Source organism: Musa acuminata, chromosome BXJ2-10 (genome assembly GCF_036884655.1).
Source record: "Musa acuminata AAA Group cultivar baxijiao chromosome BXJ2-10, Cavendish_Baxijiao_AAA, whole genome shotgun sequence".
In the NCBI taxonomy this organism is placed as follows: Eukaryota; Viridiplantae; Streptophyta; class Magnoliopsida; order Zingiberales; family Musaceae; genus Musa; species Musa acuminata.
The window spans coordinates 23,408,959-23,427,569 of NC_088347.1; the positions used below are offsets into that span (position 1 = coordinate 23,408,959).

Sequence of the window (18,611 nt, forward strand, 5' to 3'; positions counted from 1 at the left end):
CTTTGATTTTGTTTGATTTGACTTTTATTTCTTCATTATTTTTAAGAAGTTTATCTATCTTAACCATTTGCTACTTGGATTTTTTTTTTGTCAATCCTTATCTATTATTTACTATTTATTATTTATGTGTGAAATAACTTTATTTTGTAACTATATGTTTTTTTTTTATATTATGCTTACTAAAAGTTGATTTGAATTATATTCTTTTCTTTATATCTTTATTACATGATAAGTTCTATAATCTTTTGGTCTAAGTATGATTCATATACTTAATCATAAGAAGCCTTGTTCTTACATAACATTTGCAAAGTATTTGAAAAAAATATTACATATACTAATTATTAGATATTTTATTGAAAAAAATTCTAATATTGGTTTTTTATCCGATAACACCTCATATTTATTTTTAATTTAGGGGCATCTTTTTTCAACATGAACAAAAATACCCTTATACTTTTACTTAAATGTTTTGATCATAGATGTTATTAAAAAAACTTTAATTTTAATAATTAATTATCATTAAAATAAAAAAAAAATAATACTAATCAACTTAGAATCATCGTAATGTTATAAGATAATTAGTATCATTTTTTTATTTTATGAAAATTTTATGATAATAAATTATCAAGTTTTTTAATAGTATATGTGATCAAATTATTTAAGTAAAAGAATTAGGCCCTTTTTGTTATCCGAAAAGAAATTAATATTATATATTTTTTGATAAAATACTCCTAATTCTTTCTAAACCTTATAATATACATATATACAAAAGAAATGACATGAACAAAGCAAAGCAAAGCAAAGCAAATCAAAGCAAAGCAAAGCAAAGAGAAGAGGATGTATGGCTAAGATTCGAGTTCACTAAGTTGTTGTCCCATGTGATCAGTGTCGTCAAAAAGATGGAGGAAGCTTTAGATGCGGTGGAAGCAAAGGGAGAGGAGGCAGCAAAGAGACGCATGATGGGGGATGCTTTCCATCATTATGTTTCCATGGCCGCGGAATGAGTTGGGAGAGAAAGGTGTCGTTGGATCGAGACACCGGCCTTCGGGAATGAGTGAGAGGACTGCTTTTGATCTTTATTCGTATAGAAATCATCGGAGCTTACTCGATCGATCGCGAGACTGTGATCGAAGATTTGCGGTGGGTGATGATATCGAAATAGGTTTTGACCTAAATAACACCCTTTCGAACTATATTATATTTACAGGATTAATTATATATTGTCTCATTAACTACCTTCATCGATTTGATCTTTGTTATATTAGGATATTTATATTTATGAAACTAAAATTTATAATCTCATTTCTCTTCACATCATTGACTCTACTGATGAAAATACCATAGGGTGTACCACTAAGCTCATGAGGTATTTTCGTCAATAGAGTCGATGGCGTGAAAAGAAACGGGGTTAAATATTTTACTTTTGTAAGTAAGGGTGATAAGGCATAATTTGGTAATGCCCTCGTGGCCACATTCAGCAAATGTGTCAACTAAAGTCGCACGAGACAATGCCATACGGTAAAAGTTGCTCTAGAAAGCTTAGAACAGTGTCGCGCGATGTCGTTCTGTGCAGGTTGGTTAACGCTCCTGTAGAGATATAAGTCGGCCACTCGAGGAGTCGGTCGCCATTATCAGATCACGTATGATCGACCCTCGCTCGCAGGTATAAAAGCCCCTAACCGACATCGAGTAAAGGGGAATTCCTTCTTTCAAAAAAAAAAACTCTGCTCGATACTAATTTAGTCTTTGGAAGGGTCGAGTTAGGAAATCTTCCTCCTGACCTTGACCAGAGTACAGAAGCTTGACGACAAAGAAGCAAGCTGCTTGCCATGGGAGAAGACTAGCCTCAGGAGACGAGGCCAAAACTCAACCTGACCTGACAAAGGCTCCCATTTGACATCTAACCGCATCGACGATCCTATGTATCGGGGATCAGACCGAATCGTGCTGACACCTCAACCACTGTACGAGAGTTTGTTAATAATAGGAATCTAGTATAATTTTTGAAAGTGTAAAGGCTACAACTAATATGTAATTAGTTAATCATCGTATATCGTATATATCATATCAAAACTTATTATCGCTAGAATATCTAAAAACATATTTCTTTTTATAAAATGGATGATTATATGAATAATGTTATATAAAATAATTTTCTTATGTATGTTTTTATTTTAAATTTATTAAATGAATACTTATAAACTTTTGACACCTAAAATAAATAATCATATATTGGCTTGTTCTAATGGACAAACATTCATATAATTTTTTTAGAAGGCAAGATATGATATACAAGGTTTTTTTTTACCTCAAACAAACTGAAGTAAGACAAGGAGCACAAGATACAAATAGTTTCCGTCTTCAAAAAAATTCTGAATGTTCAAATGAATTAGTAATGAATGATACAAACATTTGAGTAGCCTTCTTAGAATTAGTCTTGTCCAAAGCTCAATAACAATAATAAAAGAAGATTCATATGCCTAGCTCAAATAATTGGAATACTAGGACTTCTTTTCCCGTAATAATAATTTACACACTCAAAAAAAGGAAAACAGAAGAGAGAAATGGATTGCCTTCAACACCGTATTTTAACACAGACCAAAGGAGAACCTGATGTTACTCCATCAAAATCATGCAGTAGTTCGTGAAGGGTTCCGACTTCCAGTTCCGTGATTTTTACAAGGGCATCCTAGCACAAGAGACCTAGATAAATTTACCAACATCGTGGCCGCCGTAGTAAATTTACCAACTACAACAACTACTACTAGTACTACTACTACAACAATAAGCGAGATGTTCGAAATAAGTTATGTGTGATGAAAAAGATTGCACAGCATTACAACAATCTCTAAGGTAGCCTCGTCCGAAATGAACAGAGGCCCATTCTAGTTTCCCATCATGTGATCCAGTCCACCTGCCTGGAGGGATGCCACCAGGTTTCCTCCAGCCACATTATGCAGCAGCTGCTGAAGCCATCGGCGAGTCGCTGGATCATCCTGCAATAAGAGTACATGGAGTTGAGATTTTGTAACGCTGAATGAGTAGACAGTGTTGGTAATCACTAAAGAAAGAAATTGGTATGGCTGAATGGTCGGCAGCTATGAAATGTATGGGATGTGTCATTGTCATGGTCAAGAAGTAGCACTTACGCGAAGACAATTGTTGAAGGTCCCGTCTTTCAACATCTCTGGGAGACAACTGCGCAGAGCTCCGCATGCCCTGCAAATGAAGGACATAAAGGTGCAAAAGAATTAAGTCATTGCAGAAGGTAGAAATCAGTGTATTTATCCTACGATGATTTGTTGTAAAACAAACCTTGGGTTATCTGACAGCCTCAGGTAACATCTAATTATATGCTTCAACAACCTTGTAGAAGGTTGCTCTGCAAGGGATACGACCATATTAGCTAGGACACTACCAACAGCAAAGAATCGCTCTGCAGTGGCGCAAATGTATCGAAGCCCAACATCATCCAACAAGATCTTCTGGACAATAAATGTAGCCACCTAACAAAAGATAGATTTAGAAAGTCAATGACTCACAAGAAGATTGTTTGACCAGTTTTAGTTGGAAATGACAACAAGAAAAGGTATAATGGTGTTGTGTCAGTAGATGGTGCATGATCCCACAACTTCTCTAATTGGGTTACTGGAATTAGCACTTGTTTCTCCATCATCATGATGGAGCCCTGCAATAAATGCTGTAACAGGAAAAATGCCAGCATGGGGTGTACACAGCACCAACCTCAAGTAGAAGATCAAGCCAAAATACCATATGCAAGTTAGATTCCATGTAGCAATCCTGTCTACAGATTGCTAATATTGCTCTAACTATTTAAACAACTTAATAATTCAAATAAGAAAAGAACAGAAAGGTTACACACTGTTTTCGAAAGTTCACTTCCCATCTCCATGGTGCGTAGACACAGCGGAATTATTTCTGTTTGGAGAAGAAAACTGATGACCTCCGTGTCATCAACCTGCACAGATAGCATACTCATGCTCATAATGTTATTTAAAATCCAAAGCTGCTAATAAAATGAGACAGCAAAAAAATATTTTAAAAATGGACAATCATGTGATTATTCTGAATAAATAGATCAGCTAGAAGATCAGATGTGAAGATAAAGACGATGTATCTTTAATTGTATCAATATTTAATTACTCGTATTCCATGGAAAAATAGAACAGTGCTTTCTGCTCCTTTTTTTTCTTCTTACTGATTTGGGTTAACAAGATGAAAAGGTTTCGTTTCACCTAATCTTTCTACATCATTATATCATGGTAACTTCTGAAATAAACTTTGATACTTATGGCCATCTTGTTATCGACCCATGAACTCTTTGATACTTGGTATACATTGTCTATCCAAGCATTGCTATGCCTATGTCAATCGATAATTATAATAAAATTGGGATTGCAATTAAAATAAAATTATGATTTTATTTTACAGTTAACAATATACATCAAGGATTGCTAGTCAATTGGCAATTGCTGCCATAAGTTAACGTGTATCGTGGCAACAAAATATTGAGACATGATATGTCAACCCATACTAGAGGTACCAACATCGGCTAGCCTAATTTTGGCTTGCATAAGAGAATTGATTGGTACAATATGGAACCAAAAGGAATCACATTCTCCTGTGCCATCAAATGAAAATTGTTGATATACATTTATGATCGCACAAACAAATTTAAAGTTGAAAGAAGGCTTTGCCTAGTACTCTATAAGATACTTTTAAGAACCTGTTGGACTAGATCGTATTGTCTAACAAAGATTTAAATCTTGGGCAGATACCCGTTTCGATGATTCAAGAGACTGGTATAAGACCAGTATTTGAGGCAGTTCATTGATCTGTAGCCAACCGAAAAAATTCTGATTTGGTATGAAACTGTATGGTCCAATACTGGTTTCTGCTCAGACCGGTAAATATCATTCAATACATATCGTCAAGTAGAAGGCAATTGTATCGACTGATATTTGAAAACATTTTATCCAATATATATGGATTCGACCAGAAACTAGCAATGTACACCTAGTATTGCATAGGTACTTATTTTGCTATTATTTTAAAGTGATACCAATTAGTTCAAGTCGATGTATGGCCCAATATACTTCTATACACCACTCCAACCAAAGATCATTGTGAGGACCGAACAGTAATAGGTCCACTAACTTGACAAGAATTAGCTATAATCGGTCAATTTTGGCCAACTCCTACAGCAATTTGATGATCTAGACTAAGAAATAAAGCAGAATCCAAGCACTTCATGGCTGATCCCAATCCAGATTGGATTGGAATTGACTGTCCCAATAAACTGAGTTTATGACATGTATGTATTGACTTAAAGAAAAATCAAGAAGGAATGCAGACGATAAAGATATTCCACTGGCGCATGTAAAGAAACTAACTTGACAAGTAGATAATAGGACTGAAATCAGCACCAAAAATTTTGAGCAGAAATACCTTGACAAGAGCCCCAATAACTCCCAAGCTGGTAAGCCTCAAGTACTCAAATGGTCTCGTTTTACTTGTGGTATTTAAAAACGGGTACAAATACAGAGGTATATGTGCTGTAAAAATATGAACAAATTAAATTACGGAAAACAACAACAAAACTTGCAGGTATATTAACAACAGTCACTACACAGGGATTAGATAACTTCAAGAACAATGTACAGAAAATTGGTTTTGAAAAGGATGTAACATAATAGGTTCAGAAGGTATGATAGTCTCAAACATAATAAAAAGGAAGTTTGTGACCAGAAGATCTGAAGCATCTACAGTTTTCAGAAATTAAAAAAATAATAATAAACAAGGTAATGAGTTGTAAATGTCTTGCAAAGTCAACAAGGAGATAACGGCACAGGCTGCTGATTCTATGTATGAAATAAAGGTGACCTGCAAGCAAGCAACAAATGCTGTGACATACCACTTGATATGGATACAGTATGTGAACCCAACCTTAGAGACATTGTAGTGTCAGACTTCCATGAAACCAGTATTTCTAAATATTGTTAATTTGTGATGTATAGTTATATTTTTTTTCTTAATATTTTGTTCCTGATGATTCCTCTTCCTCTCTTTTTTTTTAATTCTTTTCTTCCTTGCAGATGCCTGTGTGAGCAACACAGTGTACCCTAATACTAATATAACGTACCAATCCACCCGATAGCAAGGTTGCAATATAGACTTGTAGTTATCCTTGCTCTGGAGCAAAGTCTAATAATAGTTTTGGCCCTTGCTAACTTGGACCATGAATAGTCCAAGGATGTCAGCAAGAAGGCAAAAAACTACTGGATTGTTTCAACTCATTATTCCCAAAGCAAGCAAGAGCCAGATCTTCAAACCTTGTCTTCTAACTTCTTGGCTAAATATTTTCGTCCAATGACCACATTCCCATAGATCTCCCCTATTCCTCATTCGCTAGGTCCATATGCGAGCGACATTTCCTCTTTGCATGTGCTTACAACTGTCATGAGACCAGAAGCTCCCAACCAACCCACTGGTAGGTTCATGTCTATACCCTTCTGCTAAACGTATAGACAAGATTAAAGTACATATTCCCTTGATATCGATTCACGACACTAAATTTATGGTGTATTTCAACTTGAGTTGCACTTCTGGTGTAACCCACTTTTAGGGGAAAGATGACAACCATGATTTGTAAAGAGATGCATGGAAATGACTTTACACTTCTTATAAGCATGATTTGTATAATATCAGCATGTGAGTTCCACGATGATGACAAATCAATCATGACCAACACCTGACTACTAGTCAATTCCATAATAGAGAATAGAAGTCCATCAATTACCATTTAGAAAAAGAATCCGTGTATCTGGGTGTGATGCAACACACTGCATAAAAATAATGATTAAAAGGAAAAGGATCAGTTTGCAGCAACAACAAAATACCAAAACAAATTAATGCTTCCACAAGAAGCAAAATAAAATTATAGCTGGATAAAGCAGACATAGCTACCATAGCTTTTATCCAAAGTTACATGCATTTATTACAAAAGAGAGTACATAGCTTTTACTGGACTATAACGAAGGTAGCACACGCCAAGTATCCAAACAAAATACTCTCTTATAAATCATTTATAATTATCATGTAAGAAAGAAAGGAAATCTTCAGTGCAATTTTGTAAATACTTTTTCTTCTAAGGAATTGCAAAGGAAGAAACTTGTAAGTGGTTGACCTGAAGAAGAGCAAGAGCATTGCAAACTCGATTTGATGCACCTGGTGACAATGTTGGAGGTGAAAGAGCAGGATATATTGAAACTATCTCCTGCCAACAAAAGGAAACATGTGGCATAAAAAAGTCATCCAACTTTAAGTGATATCCAGCATGATTTACATCAAGAAGATCAAATTATCAACTAAGTAGCTATATTATTCAAGCCCCATAAGGAGGCATTTGTATGCACTTGAAGTAAGAAGTACACTTAAACACACATGACAACCATCTGCCTCCATCTATGCTCTGTTGATATGGTAAACATGTTAACCATCACATCAAGTTTGTACAACATCTCTATTGATATGATAAATATTTTGAGCCCTTCTTATAAGTTTCTAGTAAGCTAGTTATTTCTAAACAGAAATGCAATTATGAATTGCATTCATTCTATTAAACTGTATAAGAAGAGATCAAGGGATGTGATAATGATGCAGTAAATGAACACATAAAAATATCAGGTTTATATTAAGTATCTGGTTAACAACCTTACCCAGTAACAAAATGACACTAACACAAAAATAATTATGCGCTTTAAGACATTGTAAATGTGGTTAGTACACACCTGAAGGAGTACTGCAATAGTGCCATAAGAGTACCACAATAATGGAGCTAAATCTTGAAATATATCCCTCTTCTGCAAGGAAAAAGAAAAAAAGAAGCTACATTAGTACCTTCATAAGGTTCGCAAGCACGAAAGAATAAGGCTAAGTCAAACATTCAAACAGAAAGCAACCTCCCATGCTTGCCTGGTCATGTATGTATCTATAACTTCACTAATACTGATCTCTCCCAATGTGGCTTATATGGAAACTCAGAAAATCACTTAAAGATCCACGAAACAAGCAAATATTTGGGCTGTGTGATTTTTCCTAATGTAATTATGACATTTGATTCCTAAACAAGTTTATCCAATCATTCTATATCAGGAAGTCAAGTGATAAGGAAAGTTTTAAACTTTTAATTTCATTAAAATAAATCCAACCTAAGCCCAACTTCTATCAGGATGGTATCTATTAATCTTTCTTAATATGTGAATTAATCTATTTTCATTATTCTAATGAGGACCATGAATTTGCCAATTCCATTAGGAAATCCTTCAAGTATAAAACACCAAGGGAGAAGAAATCCTTCAAGAATAAATCAGTTGGATTCCAATTGAGTTGCAATGTCATAATCTTTTTTTCCTTTTTAACTTAGTTAATCCTGCATCAATGGAGAAACACACTTACATGTAGCAGCTAATTCCAATCTTTTTATAGATGTAGCCAGCTAATGCATCAACAATCATCAAGCTTCTGCCAACATAACCTATCAACATGCAAGAAACTTTCCAACCTCTTAAGAAATTAGTAGGGGCAAATACACATAGGCCTTATACATAATAATTACACTCGACAAGTGAAGGAATAATGATGGTGGTTAACTTTAAGTTGAATGATTTCAGGAAGACCTCTAAGATTACAATTAAATCAGCTATCAAAGAAAATTAAAACTTGGTCTGGTAGTACATCTAAATTGCAAAGTTTTCTCGACTTTCCTCCCATTGGGATTGGATAAGGGTTCTTACTTTTAGAAGATGACTAATTGAAGTTCGCTTTTGCCTTTCTAGTAATCATAATGCTTTATTCCATCTCTTGGTCTATCCTTTTAGTAAAGCAATTAATTACTAACGCGGAAATAGTTGAAGGTTATGATGTTTAGAACAACTGTGAGTCTTCATACAAGTTGCTTCCCTTCACTCCATCAAAAGAAATATTCGTGAAGAAATGCAGTCCAACAGATACAGCCTTTACCTATCAAAACACCAAGTAATTCTTCCTCTAAATACCTTAGGGCTCGACATGAAGTCAATCGAACATAATCCATTCACGAAAAAGAAACCAGTTTTTCTTGTCCAACTATTAGAATCCAAAAAAGAAGAGCTTTTTTTCTAGGTAACCTTCACCTAATAACTCAAGAAACAGGCATACGTCCTAGACGGAAGGGAAAAGAGGGAGAGGGAATCGAATGGGGCCCGACCTTGGACAGATCGAGGAGGGCGTTCTCCCTGAGCTCGGGATCGCAGAGGTCCAGCACGAGCTGCTCCGCCGACGCCATCTTCCGGTCCTTAGGCGGCTGGCCGACAGCGGCAGCTGCGGCAGCGGCTGCGGCTGCGGCGGCTGAGGCGACGGGGGAGGGGGGAGCGGGCCCTCCTCCGAAGGAGGCGCTGCTTATGGAGAGAGAAGGGGGAAGATTCGCCATGGGCGACCCCAATAGAACCGGACACGGGAAGAGAGAGGAGAGAGAGAGAGAGAGAGAGAGAGAGAGCCCCGCGGGGCATCAAGCCCTCTTATGAGCACTTCGTGGGCTTTTGCTTAGTTTAATCCCGGGAAATGTCACATTAGATTAGCTTTCAATCTATTTTAGTACATGGTTTTAGTTACAATTTTCCTTTTCTTTTCCGACAAAGATCAGCTTTGTATATAGATGATGATATTAATGACACCGACAAATAAAAGAAGGAATAAAGTCAGAGTATATATATATATAACTTGAATTGACTATCATTTGCTTCTCAATTGAAATACTAAATAATATTAATTTAAATGGAAATGCAAAATCCTCCAAAAAGAAAAGAAAAAAGTATATAGAATCGATGTCAAAATTAATAGAATATTTTTATATGAACGATTTTCTAGGAAAAACCTCATGTTTTGATATTTTCTCAAGCCACTTCCTTTTGTATTAAAAAAAAAATGAAAATATCCTTAAAAAAATAGAATTTTTCATCAAACATAACCTCATCTTTTGAGGTCTACAATATTTTTGTAACAGAGTGATAGAGTTATAGTGTTTTTTATTTGTAATATTTTTTAATAGAGTTGCAATATTTACTAACCCAAAAACACAGTAAATAATATCTCTCAAACCAATCTCTTCATCAGATCAAGTTGAACCCCTTGCAACGGAGATCAGAGATTTATCATATAAGTAGTAACAACCTGCATTTGCAGGATCACAAATCAAATCAGTTCACAGAAGTATAATCCACAGTACACAGTGAACATTTAATCTGAAACTATTTTATATACTTCTACTAGCATCAAACCATTCATGCAGCAAAACAGATCTTACAAGTTTCTCGAACATTTAATGGATTAGGTAGGCCAGATTATCCAGTGTTTAATTGGATTGGGACTTGGAACACTCTGTTACAGGGCATAGTGCCTTCCAGATGCTGAAGCCAAAAGATCATATCCTAGAGCTATTCAAAAAAAAGAAAGAACATGATGCTACCACAAAATGACAGATCTTTAAAAATAATAATAAGTGACGCCAAGATCATTCCACCATACTCTGCCAGTGTGCCAGCCACCAGCTCAAAACTGCACAAATCTTTCCATGGAAAAAAGAATTGTCATACAAAATGAGCTGCTACAGGAATACATGGACTCATTGGCTTTACGCCATCTGTATTTGCTAATGCCCGAGACACTCAGGTGAAATCAATCTAAAGGGCAAGTTGTGTAATCAATTGTTACATAAGAAATATATGTGAGCAGAGGAAAATTTATCAACTCTCCGAAAAACACTGTAACTTGCACTGCTTACTAGCAAAAACTGAAGAATCCTTTTATGCTTGCATGAGCCATTGGTAAAGGCCAGCATTTAAGAGACCATTGTGTGATCTTCCTTTAATTTAATTGGGTGTATTGCAACTCCATTTCGTGCTGATGGAACACGCGCCCATCTTCCCAAGCGAGGTTCCTGGTACAAGATGCCATATGTGAACACATACACACTTTTGGAGGACAACATAAAAGAAACGAAATGTTTTTAATAAGAACAGAAACAACAAACGAACTGAAATCATCCACCTAGAATTTCTTCCTAGAAGAACTTTTTCTGTGGCAGTTTATGGACATTGGTAGTTGCAGTTCAAGTTGTTTGACAAAGAAGGTGACATAAGGCCTCATGCAGGCATGGTTTGATAGGTTCAGTAGGTCTTCCAACCACAAATGAGCACATAGAGGACTACGGCACATCTCTGCATCTTAGAGGTAGGCAAAACTGCTCATGTTTCTTTCAGTTGATTAGCATTTAAAACTTTTTGGACATCAATTTAACTTGACTAAGTATCATTTTGCTATAAACATAAACTCTCGCTTCTAAGCAACTTTGTTAAGGATGACAATCTTCTCTACGGCAGTCCATTATGGTTAGTTAGTTTCTGATCTCATGGTAAAACTGGATTTTTAGAAATTTAAGAAACATAATATGCTAGATTAGCTAATGTGTTCTAATACTATCGATAAATCAAAAAGGTATAATGATTTTAAGGTGGACTTAGTTATATTTTCAGAGTAAAAAAAAGGGATCTAGGTCGAAAAGGAATTACTGTTTGATGTAAAATTTTAGTCAATGAACAATGAAAGATGAAGATTTTCTGGTCAATTACCATGGTCAGACAAGCTTTTGAACTAAATCAATCTAATAAATGAGATGAGTAAGAAAGGAAAAAAATCAGATGGTACCTGACCAACACCAGCAACAAGGAAGCGTGCAGATTTTGCAAATGCAAGTGAATTGATGAATCCAGCCTGCTTGTCAGATAGTAAATAGACACGGTATAACAACCTTATTTAGCTAAAATCATCGTAAAACATAAAGGACAGAATTAGATGAACGTTAGTATAGAAAAACATTCCATTTTTATGAGGTGTACAAGCAGAGACATAGAAAGCATCTAACAGACTCACTAACCATGCAACATTAATATAGAAAAACATTCACTTTCATCAGATGTACAAGCAGAGACACAGAATGCGTCTAACAACAACAAGCCCATAATGTCTCTATTTATAAACCCTAGTAAAGTAATATTAGATCTTCCTCTTTTCTGCTTGCATCATTAATATTAATTGTCTCACATCATCTACTCATAATATTTTCGTCTCTTTAGAATAAGTCCACAATATTTCAGACGATTCTTCCTCATTTTATTTTCTATCAAACTATATCTAATTGTTTATATATGAAAACCTTTTGTTCCATGCTAACAATTAAGTTCTGCTATAGAACAGGTAATTATTTGAATGCATAACACAATTTTACATTATTAGAGAGAAAGTTCCAATACTATGGCATGCATTTGTGCAATTTGTGCAAACAAGGAATATATCAAGATAGCAAGCTCAAAATTATATGTTTAGTGCATGTTTACTTTAGACAAACATATCATGATGTTATATAGAGATCCTTACGCTGATAATTTAGGCAAGAGCTTAGAGTGAATTACTTTATTTAGAGTCTCATATCAACCAATAATTATAAATTAATTGAAGTCATTATATGACACATCAAAATAAAAAAAGAAACAATTAGGAGGCTCAGGGAAGGTGTAGAAAGTTTTAACAATACCAGTGGAAAACTTAGTAATGGACTGATCCCTTTGATATCACTGTCGATAGCCCATACACGAACCACGCCATTAGCAGCTCCAGATGCAGCAAGATCACTACCTCTACACACAGCAACTGAACTAACCCACGCATGGGCCGAAGAACAGTTTTCATCTCCATGAGAACCATTTTCTAAGAAAGACCACAGTTAGATGCAATCACTAGAATATTACATAAATAAATATGCCAAAAGCAAATGATAGTACACAATCTAGATGCAAATCAGCTGATGTATAAACATAAAAAGCAAGATTCACTTAAGAGGTTGACACTACTAAACCATGATATGACTGAAAGGCAAATTATCTTACCTGTACTGCCACCATTGGACATAGTGATATCATCCTCTTTATATGAAAAACCATTAGAAAATAAAGATGGAGCATGTGCATTTTTTATTAAGTGTGTAGGCTTTTTGCGCATTACACTCCAGAGCTCAATGCTTCCATCATCTGAGCCAGATAAGAACTCACTGTCATTAATAAAGCAGCAGCATTCCAAAGATGATGCAGGAGCCCGAAAGACCAATTGTGATTCCTCAGGCACCTACGGCACGAAAAGGAAAAATGTCATCACACGCATGGTTTAGACTTTAAGTAGCACACAAAGTAAATTTGAAACCATAGCAAGACATATATGTGCAACAAATTACTTTTAAATTAATATTCTATATTATCGTCATCTTTTAGAAACTGAAATGACCAGAATCACAGGAGAATTGCAGAAGCAAGTAAAACATGGAGAGTGCACAGATAAGACATGTCTTTACAATCGGTTATACTTGATGTAAACCACACTAAATGTTTATTGTTAGAGTTAAAGTGCTTTAAGACATTGTTATAGTTAAGTACTGTAAGACACTGATGCTGACCTTCCACAATCGCATGGTCCGGTCACGTCCTGCAGTCAAAAGGCGTTCTCTGCGTAGACAGTCAATTGTCAAAATTTCACTTTGATGACCAAATAAATTGTCCATGTGGGTTCTGTCTTCAGCATTCCACAGTTTAATGGTTCTATCAAAGGAACCAGAGAAAAGCTGTGAAGTTCCCTGTCTAAAAGTAAGGCATGAGACTGGACCTCGATGACCATGAAATGCCTGTCAAGAAGAATAATGCTGTAAAATCAGTCTTAGTTTGAATTACAACAGTAAAATGGTTTTCATAATTATGCTCTAGTGATTGTCATATGCATGATAAGGCTGCTCCTTTGCAACTCGGGAGCCCAGAATTTGAATCAAGGAAACAACCTCTTTATATTTAGATACAAGACAATGTACAATGACCCTCCTCAGTCCCCACATTGGCGGGAGATTTGGGAAATGGATATGCGATTGTCATATGCATGTATGAAAAGGAGCTAGTGTAAGCTGCTCGAATGATAAGACAGTTCAATGGTAATAAAGCACGATGGACTGCTTTTAACTAGAAAAGAACTACAAGGGTGATGAATAATGTGCAAACGGAAATTCCAAAATTACCTCTCTGTATCTGTAAAACATAAAGAGAACATTTATAATAAGTAGCAACCTGTAGTATTAGTAAAACATCTACGTGATTGTACCCTGATATAGTCGTGCAGAATGACAATGGCCACCGAGAGCTAACCTGGAGATGCTCCCGAGTTCGAGTATCCCATAAATGGACATGTCGATCCATTCCACCACTAGCCAAATATCGCCCATCAGAGCTGACAGTCAAAGCTAAAACATTCTTACTTCTCTTCCTAGCTGAATTCTGCAGGGGCTTTGCATAATGTGACACCAAAACATCCTCGCGAGGCCACAAGTACTTCTCGGATTTGCCACTCTCAACGTCCCAGTGCATAATGACTCCATCTTTGGAAGCTGAAAACCCTCTTGAGTCATCCTCAGCCAAAGCTACAGATGTAACAGACTGCCGGTGCTTCACAAGCCATCGGAACTCATCAACAGGTTGCGGACTTAAAACCCTGCAGGTTTTTCACATCATAAATGGGCCTTAAAAGAAGCCCCATAATCATCAAATCTAAAAGGGTCTAAGTTGACACAATGTATTTTATTAGATGTGCGAATTTGAGATTTAGACACTAGAGTAATAAGTCAATGACATTAGTTCAAAATTCATTGTGTTTCCACGTAAATCGAACATCAAGCCGAGTAAATTAGCTAAGTTGACAGGGGAAAGTATCGGTAGCAAAATGTAGCTCTTTCAGATAAAATTAAAAGCAGAAACAAATCGTGTTTAAAGTTATTCCTTCCAATTACCTTGACGCGACAAGCCTGCGGATGCGACCACTTTCCTCAAGCTGCTCCTTTTGGAGAATCTCCGCCACCAAAGAATCCCTTTTCCCCTCCCTCTCCTCTCGTCCCTCCTCCTCGTCTTCCTCTTCCCCTTCTTCCTCCTCCACCCGCTTCGCTATAGCTCGAATCCTCTCCAGGTGCTCCTTCGCGACCCTAACCCGCTTCTCGTCCGCAGTCTCCTCGGGGGCACCCTCCCCCACTTCCTCCTCTCCAGCACCAACGCCCGCCAAGTCTTCGTCGCTATCTATGCTCTCGACGTCATCGTCGCCGCCGCGCATTCGTCCCCTCCGTTTGGCATCGGATTCAAAGAAGCCGTTGTCGCCGCCGAAGGATCTGGGCTTCTTCTTACCGGCCTTGGGCCGGTCATCCCTCTTGCGGCTGCGCGGCTTCATCGCCAGGGGATCGAACGTCGAGTAGCACCGGATTTGGTGGTTTAGGGTTATCGCTTCGTCGGAGGGTATTCAGCGTAGCCCGGGAGAGGGGCAGCGGCGTCAAGGGAACTATAGGGAGACAGACAGCGAGGGTTTAAGAGAGACGCGAGTGTCGATAAACGGGTCGGATCTTTATAGTGTCCGCCGGATTGTGATGGATCCGACTCGTATTAAGACGTAAAAAAGTGTTTTTGTTTTCTGTTTACCTTTCAAAGTAATTTTGTGGGAATATGTAATCTGGAAAATCACAACCCCAAATCTTTTCTATAAAATATTAAAGAAAATATTTTTCTATAAAATATTAAAGAAAATATTTTCTTATAAGCAAAACTAAATCTTTGGTGTTTAGCTATGTTTGTATAATGCTTGCTTGATTTGTTTGAATACTACAATTTTACTCTTTGGTGATAGACTAATTTTGCTTTTTGTTTCTTAAAACTAAGACTGAGCCAACTCAAATCTAAGTCAGGTAGGACAGATTGATTTGACACGATCTAGTGTTGATAGAACCAAATCAATTTGATGCCTCCTCTCCCAACAATATCTTATCCTATCGATTCAATCTAACCACGGTTTGCCACGTCAGCACCAAGAATCTAGAGACAATCCAGGAGTCCGCAAGCCAGTCTCGCCGTTGGCAGAGCAACATCTCCACGTCGATGCTTTAAAGATCTATGGCTCCACTGTGTCCGTAGAAAGGAGAGCGGCAGCTATCTGGTCGTCCCAGCTTACTGCAAGACCATCAGCCATGGCCTCCGAGCTCAGCTCTCCAGCTGCAGTCATGACTGCCCTCCCGCACTTCAGTGGCCTCAAGGTCCAGCCATCGATGGTGAGGTCGGCAGTATTAAAGATGCAGTGATCCGCCAAATGAGAATGCTGCATGCATGAATCATCATGAGATCTTCCGTTGGCAGGTGATGCTGCCGCAGCTAAGGTAGCGAGGGGGGAGGGGAGCTTTGGGCGCTCGCTGAGACTTCATCGGCCCGCCGACGAACATCGTAAGCCCTCCATTAATGGTGATCTCGATCCACTGCAAGATGGTAGGTGGCGAATCTCCTGAATGGGTTGGACTACGTTGATTTGGCAGATAATGGTGACGAGCACCAGCTTGATGTTGTTCGCGGGGAGGTTCGGGTTGGCTCCGTCGGCGAACAGGAAGACCACGGCGGGGCTAAGGCTGGAGGTCCGCGACTATGAGGAAGACGACATGGTACCCAACACAGCATGCATACACATGCTTTTGCTTCTTCTCATGGACGGTGCTGTACATTAAATGTAACGTTGGATTAATCTTTAATGGAATCATCTCAGATATAAATGCTTAGAAAAATTGCACATATTTATTTCTCTCGCAGACTAACCATCTTTTTTTTCGTATTGGCCCTTTTTAAGTTTCAGTTTAACATATATATCTTTAACGGAGAGAAAAAATAATGAAACCCCCCGAACGGCCCACGTCGCCCAATATAAATCCAGATCGTTGATCCCGTGATCAACGGCGGCCTGCGCTGAATGCTCGTTACGCAAGCCGTGACGCAAGTCTCGGGCGAGCAGTCGTTGACCCACTCTTCCCACGGTGCCCGCCAAATCCGAAAACGAAGTTGTGACACTGGGACCCACGGGACGGCCACAATGTTTTGGTCCGGTCACGTAGCTGGTGCGGGACGGCCAACGATACCGCCCAACAAATGTTGCAAAACAGCGAGGAAGAAAAATGTTGCGGTAATTACGGAAGCGGTGACCTCACATGGCGGTGACCGGTTCGATGCTGGTCAGGCATAAAGCACCCTGGTCCGACGGCGAAGAAGCATAGTGAGAGAGAGATCGATCTGGATGGCGGAAGGGGAGAACAAAGGGCTGGTGCTGCTGGACTTCTGGGTGAGCCCGTTCGGGCAGCGCTGCCGGATCGCACTGGCGGAGAAGGGGGTGGAGTACGAGTACCGCGAGGAGAACCTGAGGGACAAGAGCCCGCTGTTGCTCAAGTCCAACCCCGTGCACAAGAAGATCCCCGTCCTCATCGACCACGGCATGCCGGTGTGCGAGTCCCTCAACATTGTCCAGTACATCGATGAGAAATGGCCCGACCGCGCGCCGCTGCTGCCCGCGGACCCCTACGCCCGCGCCCAAGCCCGCTTCTGGGCCGACCTCGTCGAGAAGAAGGTGCATCCCCCGAGTGCCTTCCACCTGTTTGTTTCTTGTGCTGCACCCGGGGAAGCACATTTTCTCAAAAGTTTACATCTTGTATCCGCTTTCAGATGTACGAATCTGGAACGAAGCTGTGGAAGCTCAAGGGAGAGGCCCAGGAGGAGGCCAAGAAGGAGTTCATCGAGATCTTAAAGCTCCTGGAGGGCGAGCTGGGGGACAAGAAGTACTTCGGCGGCGAGACCTTCGGCTTGGTCGACATCGCGCTCGTCCCCTTCACGGCCTGGTTCTACAGCTACGAGGCCTGCGCCAACTTGAGCACCGAGAAGGAGACCCCCAAGTTGGTGCCTTGGGCCAAGCGATGCAGGGAGAGGGAGAGCGTCTCCAAGTCTCTTCCGGACCCCCTCAAGGTCTACGAGTTTGTGTGCTTCCTGAAGAAGGTATATGGAATCGAGTAAGGTATGGCCTTAGTTGCAGCAACTGTTAGTCTACTGTGTTTGAACTATGCAGGATGGATGTGACAGTGTCGTTATGCTATCTGTTTTCTCCACGAATCTTCTTGAATAATTACAAAGACCGCATCTCGCCGCTTTGTTGCGACGATTTTGATTGTGGATGTCATAGATGTGGTCTTGTTCTCTGTGCTTGAACTATGATCGAACTGTGGTCTTGTGCTCTGTTTTCTCCCTGAATCCTCTTGAACTATGCACACAGTAGTCTATTCCCAGTGGTCTCAGCAAACTGCATCTTTGTTATGTTTGTGTATGGCAATAGATGTGGGGCAAGTTGTGGTCTTGCCCTCAGCTTCCTTACTTGATCCTTTAATGTTACAAGTCTATAGCCAGTGCTTACATCTACTTGACTGTCGTGGTTTCTTTAGCTACTTTGTGGCAGCACCTTTGTTCATGGCATGTGAATGGGCAATTGTGTCGACCAGAGTACATCGTCGGTGGTTTCAGCCACCGCCGCTTGTGGTTGTTCAGTTGCTTTCTTGCTGTAACTTCGTTTGTTGGATGACATAATATTATTAAGACTTTGGAGAATGGATTTGACTCTATCTTCATGAGCAT

General features: G+C 38.7%; 3 protein-coding genes across 4 annotated transcripts; 1 reads left to right on the forward strand and 2 right to left on the reverse strand.

The window, feature by feature from the left end:
• Positions 1–2,542: 2,542 nt before the first annotated feature.
• Positions 2,543–9,566, reverse strand: LOC104000393 (uncharacterized). Its single transcript, XM_009422420.3, has 9 exons — positions 9,269–9,566; positions 7,812–7,883; positions 7,208–7,297; positions 6,821–6,863; positions 5,470–5,576; positions 3,884–3,979; positions 3,316–3,506; positions 3,150–3,219; positions 2,543–2,996 (listed from the first exon to the last, which is right to left on the reverse strand). Exons 1-9 carry the CDS (start codon positions 9,488–9,490, stop codon positions 2,886–2,888), a joined length of 1,002 nt encoding a protein of 333 aa, XP_009420695.3. The 5' UTR covers positions 9,491–9,566; the 3' UTR covers positions 2,543–2,885.
• A 1,028-nt stretch (positions 9,567–10,594) lies between these two features.
• LOC135624553 (U3 snoRNP-associated protein-like YAOH) lies at positions 10,595–15,487 on the reverse strand. The gene is made up of 7 exons (XM_065128288.1): positions 14,933–15,487; positions 14,295–14,637; positions 13,562–13,786; positions 13,002–13,236; positions 12,650–12,822; positions 11,764–11,829; positions 10,595–10,996 (listed from the first exon to the last, which is right to left on the reverse strand). The coding sequence occupies exons 1-7, from the start codon at positions 15,358–15,360 to the stop codon at positions 10,898–10,900; spliced, it is 1,569 nt and encodes a 522-aa protein (XP_064984360.1). The 5' UTR covers positions 15,361–15,487; the 3' UTR covers positions 10,595–10,897.
• Positions 15,488–16,075: 588 nt separating this feature from the next.
• Positions 16,076–18,141, forward strand: LOC135624555 (probable glutathione S-transferase parA). Of its 2 annotated transcripts, none has more exons than XM_065128290.1 (4): positions 16,076–16,228; positions 16,314–16,397; positions 16,487–17,559; positions 17,655–18,141. In XM_065128290.1, exons 3-4 carry the CDS (start codon positions 17,233–17,235, stop codon positions 17,997–17,999), a joined length of 672 nt encoding a protein of 223 aa, XP_064984362.1. In that variant the 5' UTR covers positions 16,076–16,228; positions 16,314–16,397; positions 16,487–17,232; the 3' UTR covers positions 18,000–18,141. The 2 variants fall into 2 exon arrangements, with proteins under 2 accessions (XP_064984362.1, XP_064984363.1); XM_065128291.1 differs by having other exon boundaries at positions 16,081–16,233.
• Positions 18,142–18,611: the final 470 nt, after the last annotated feature.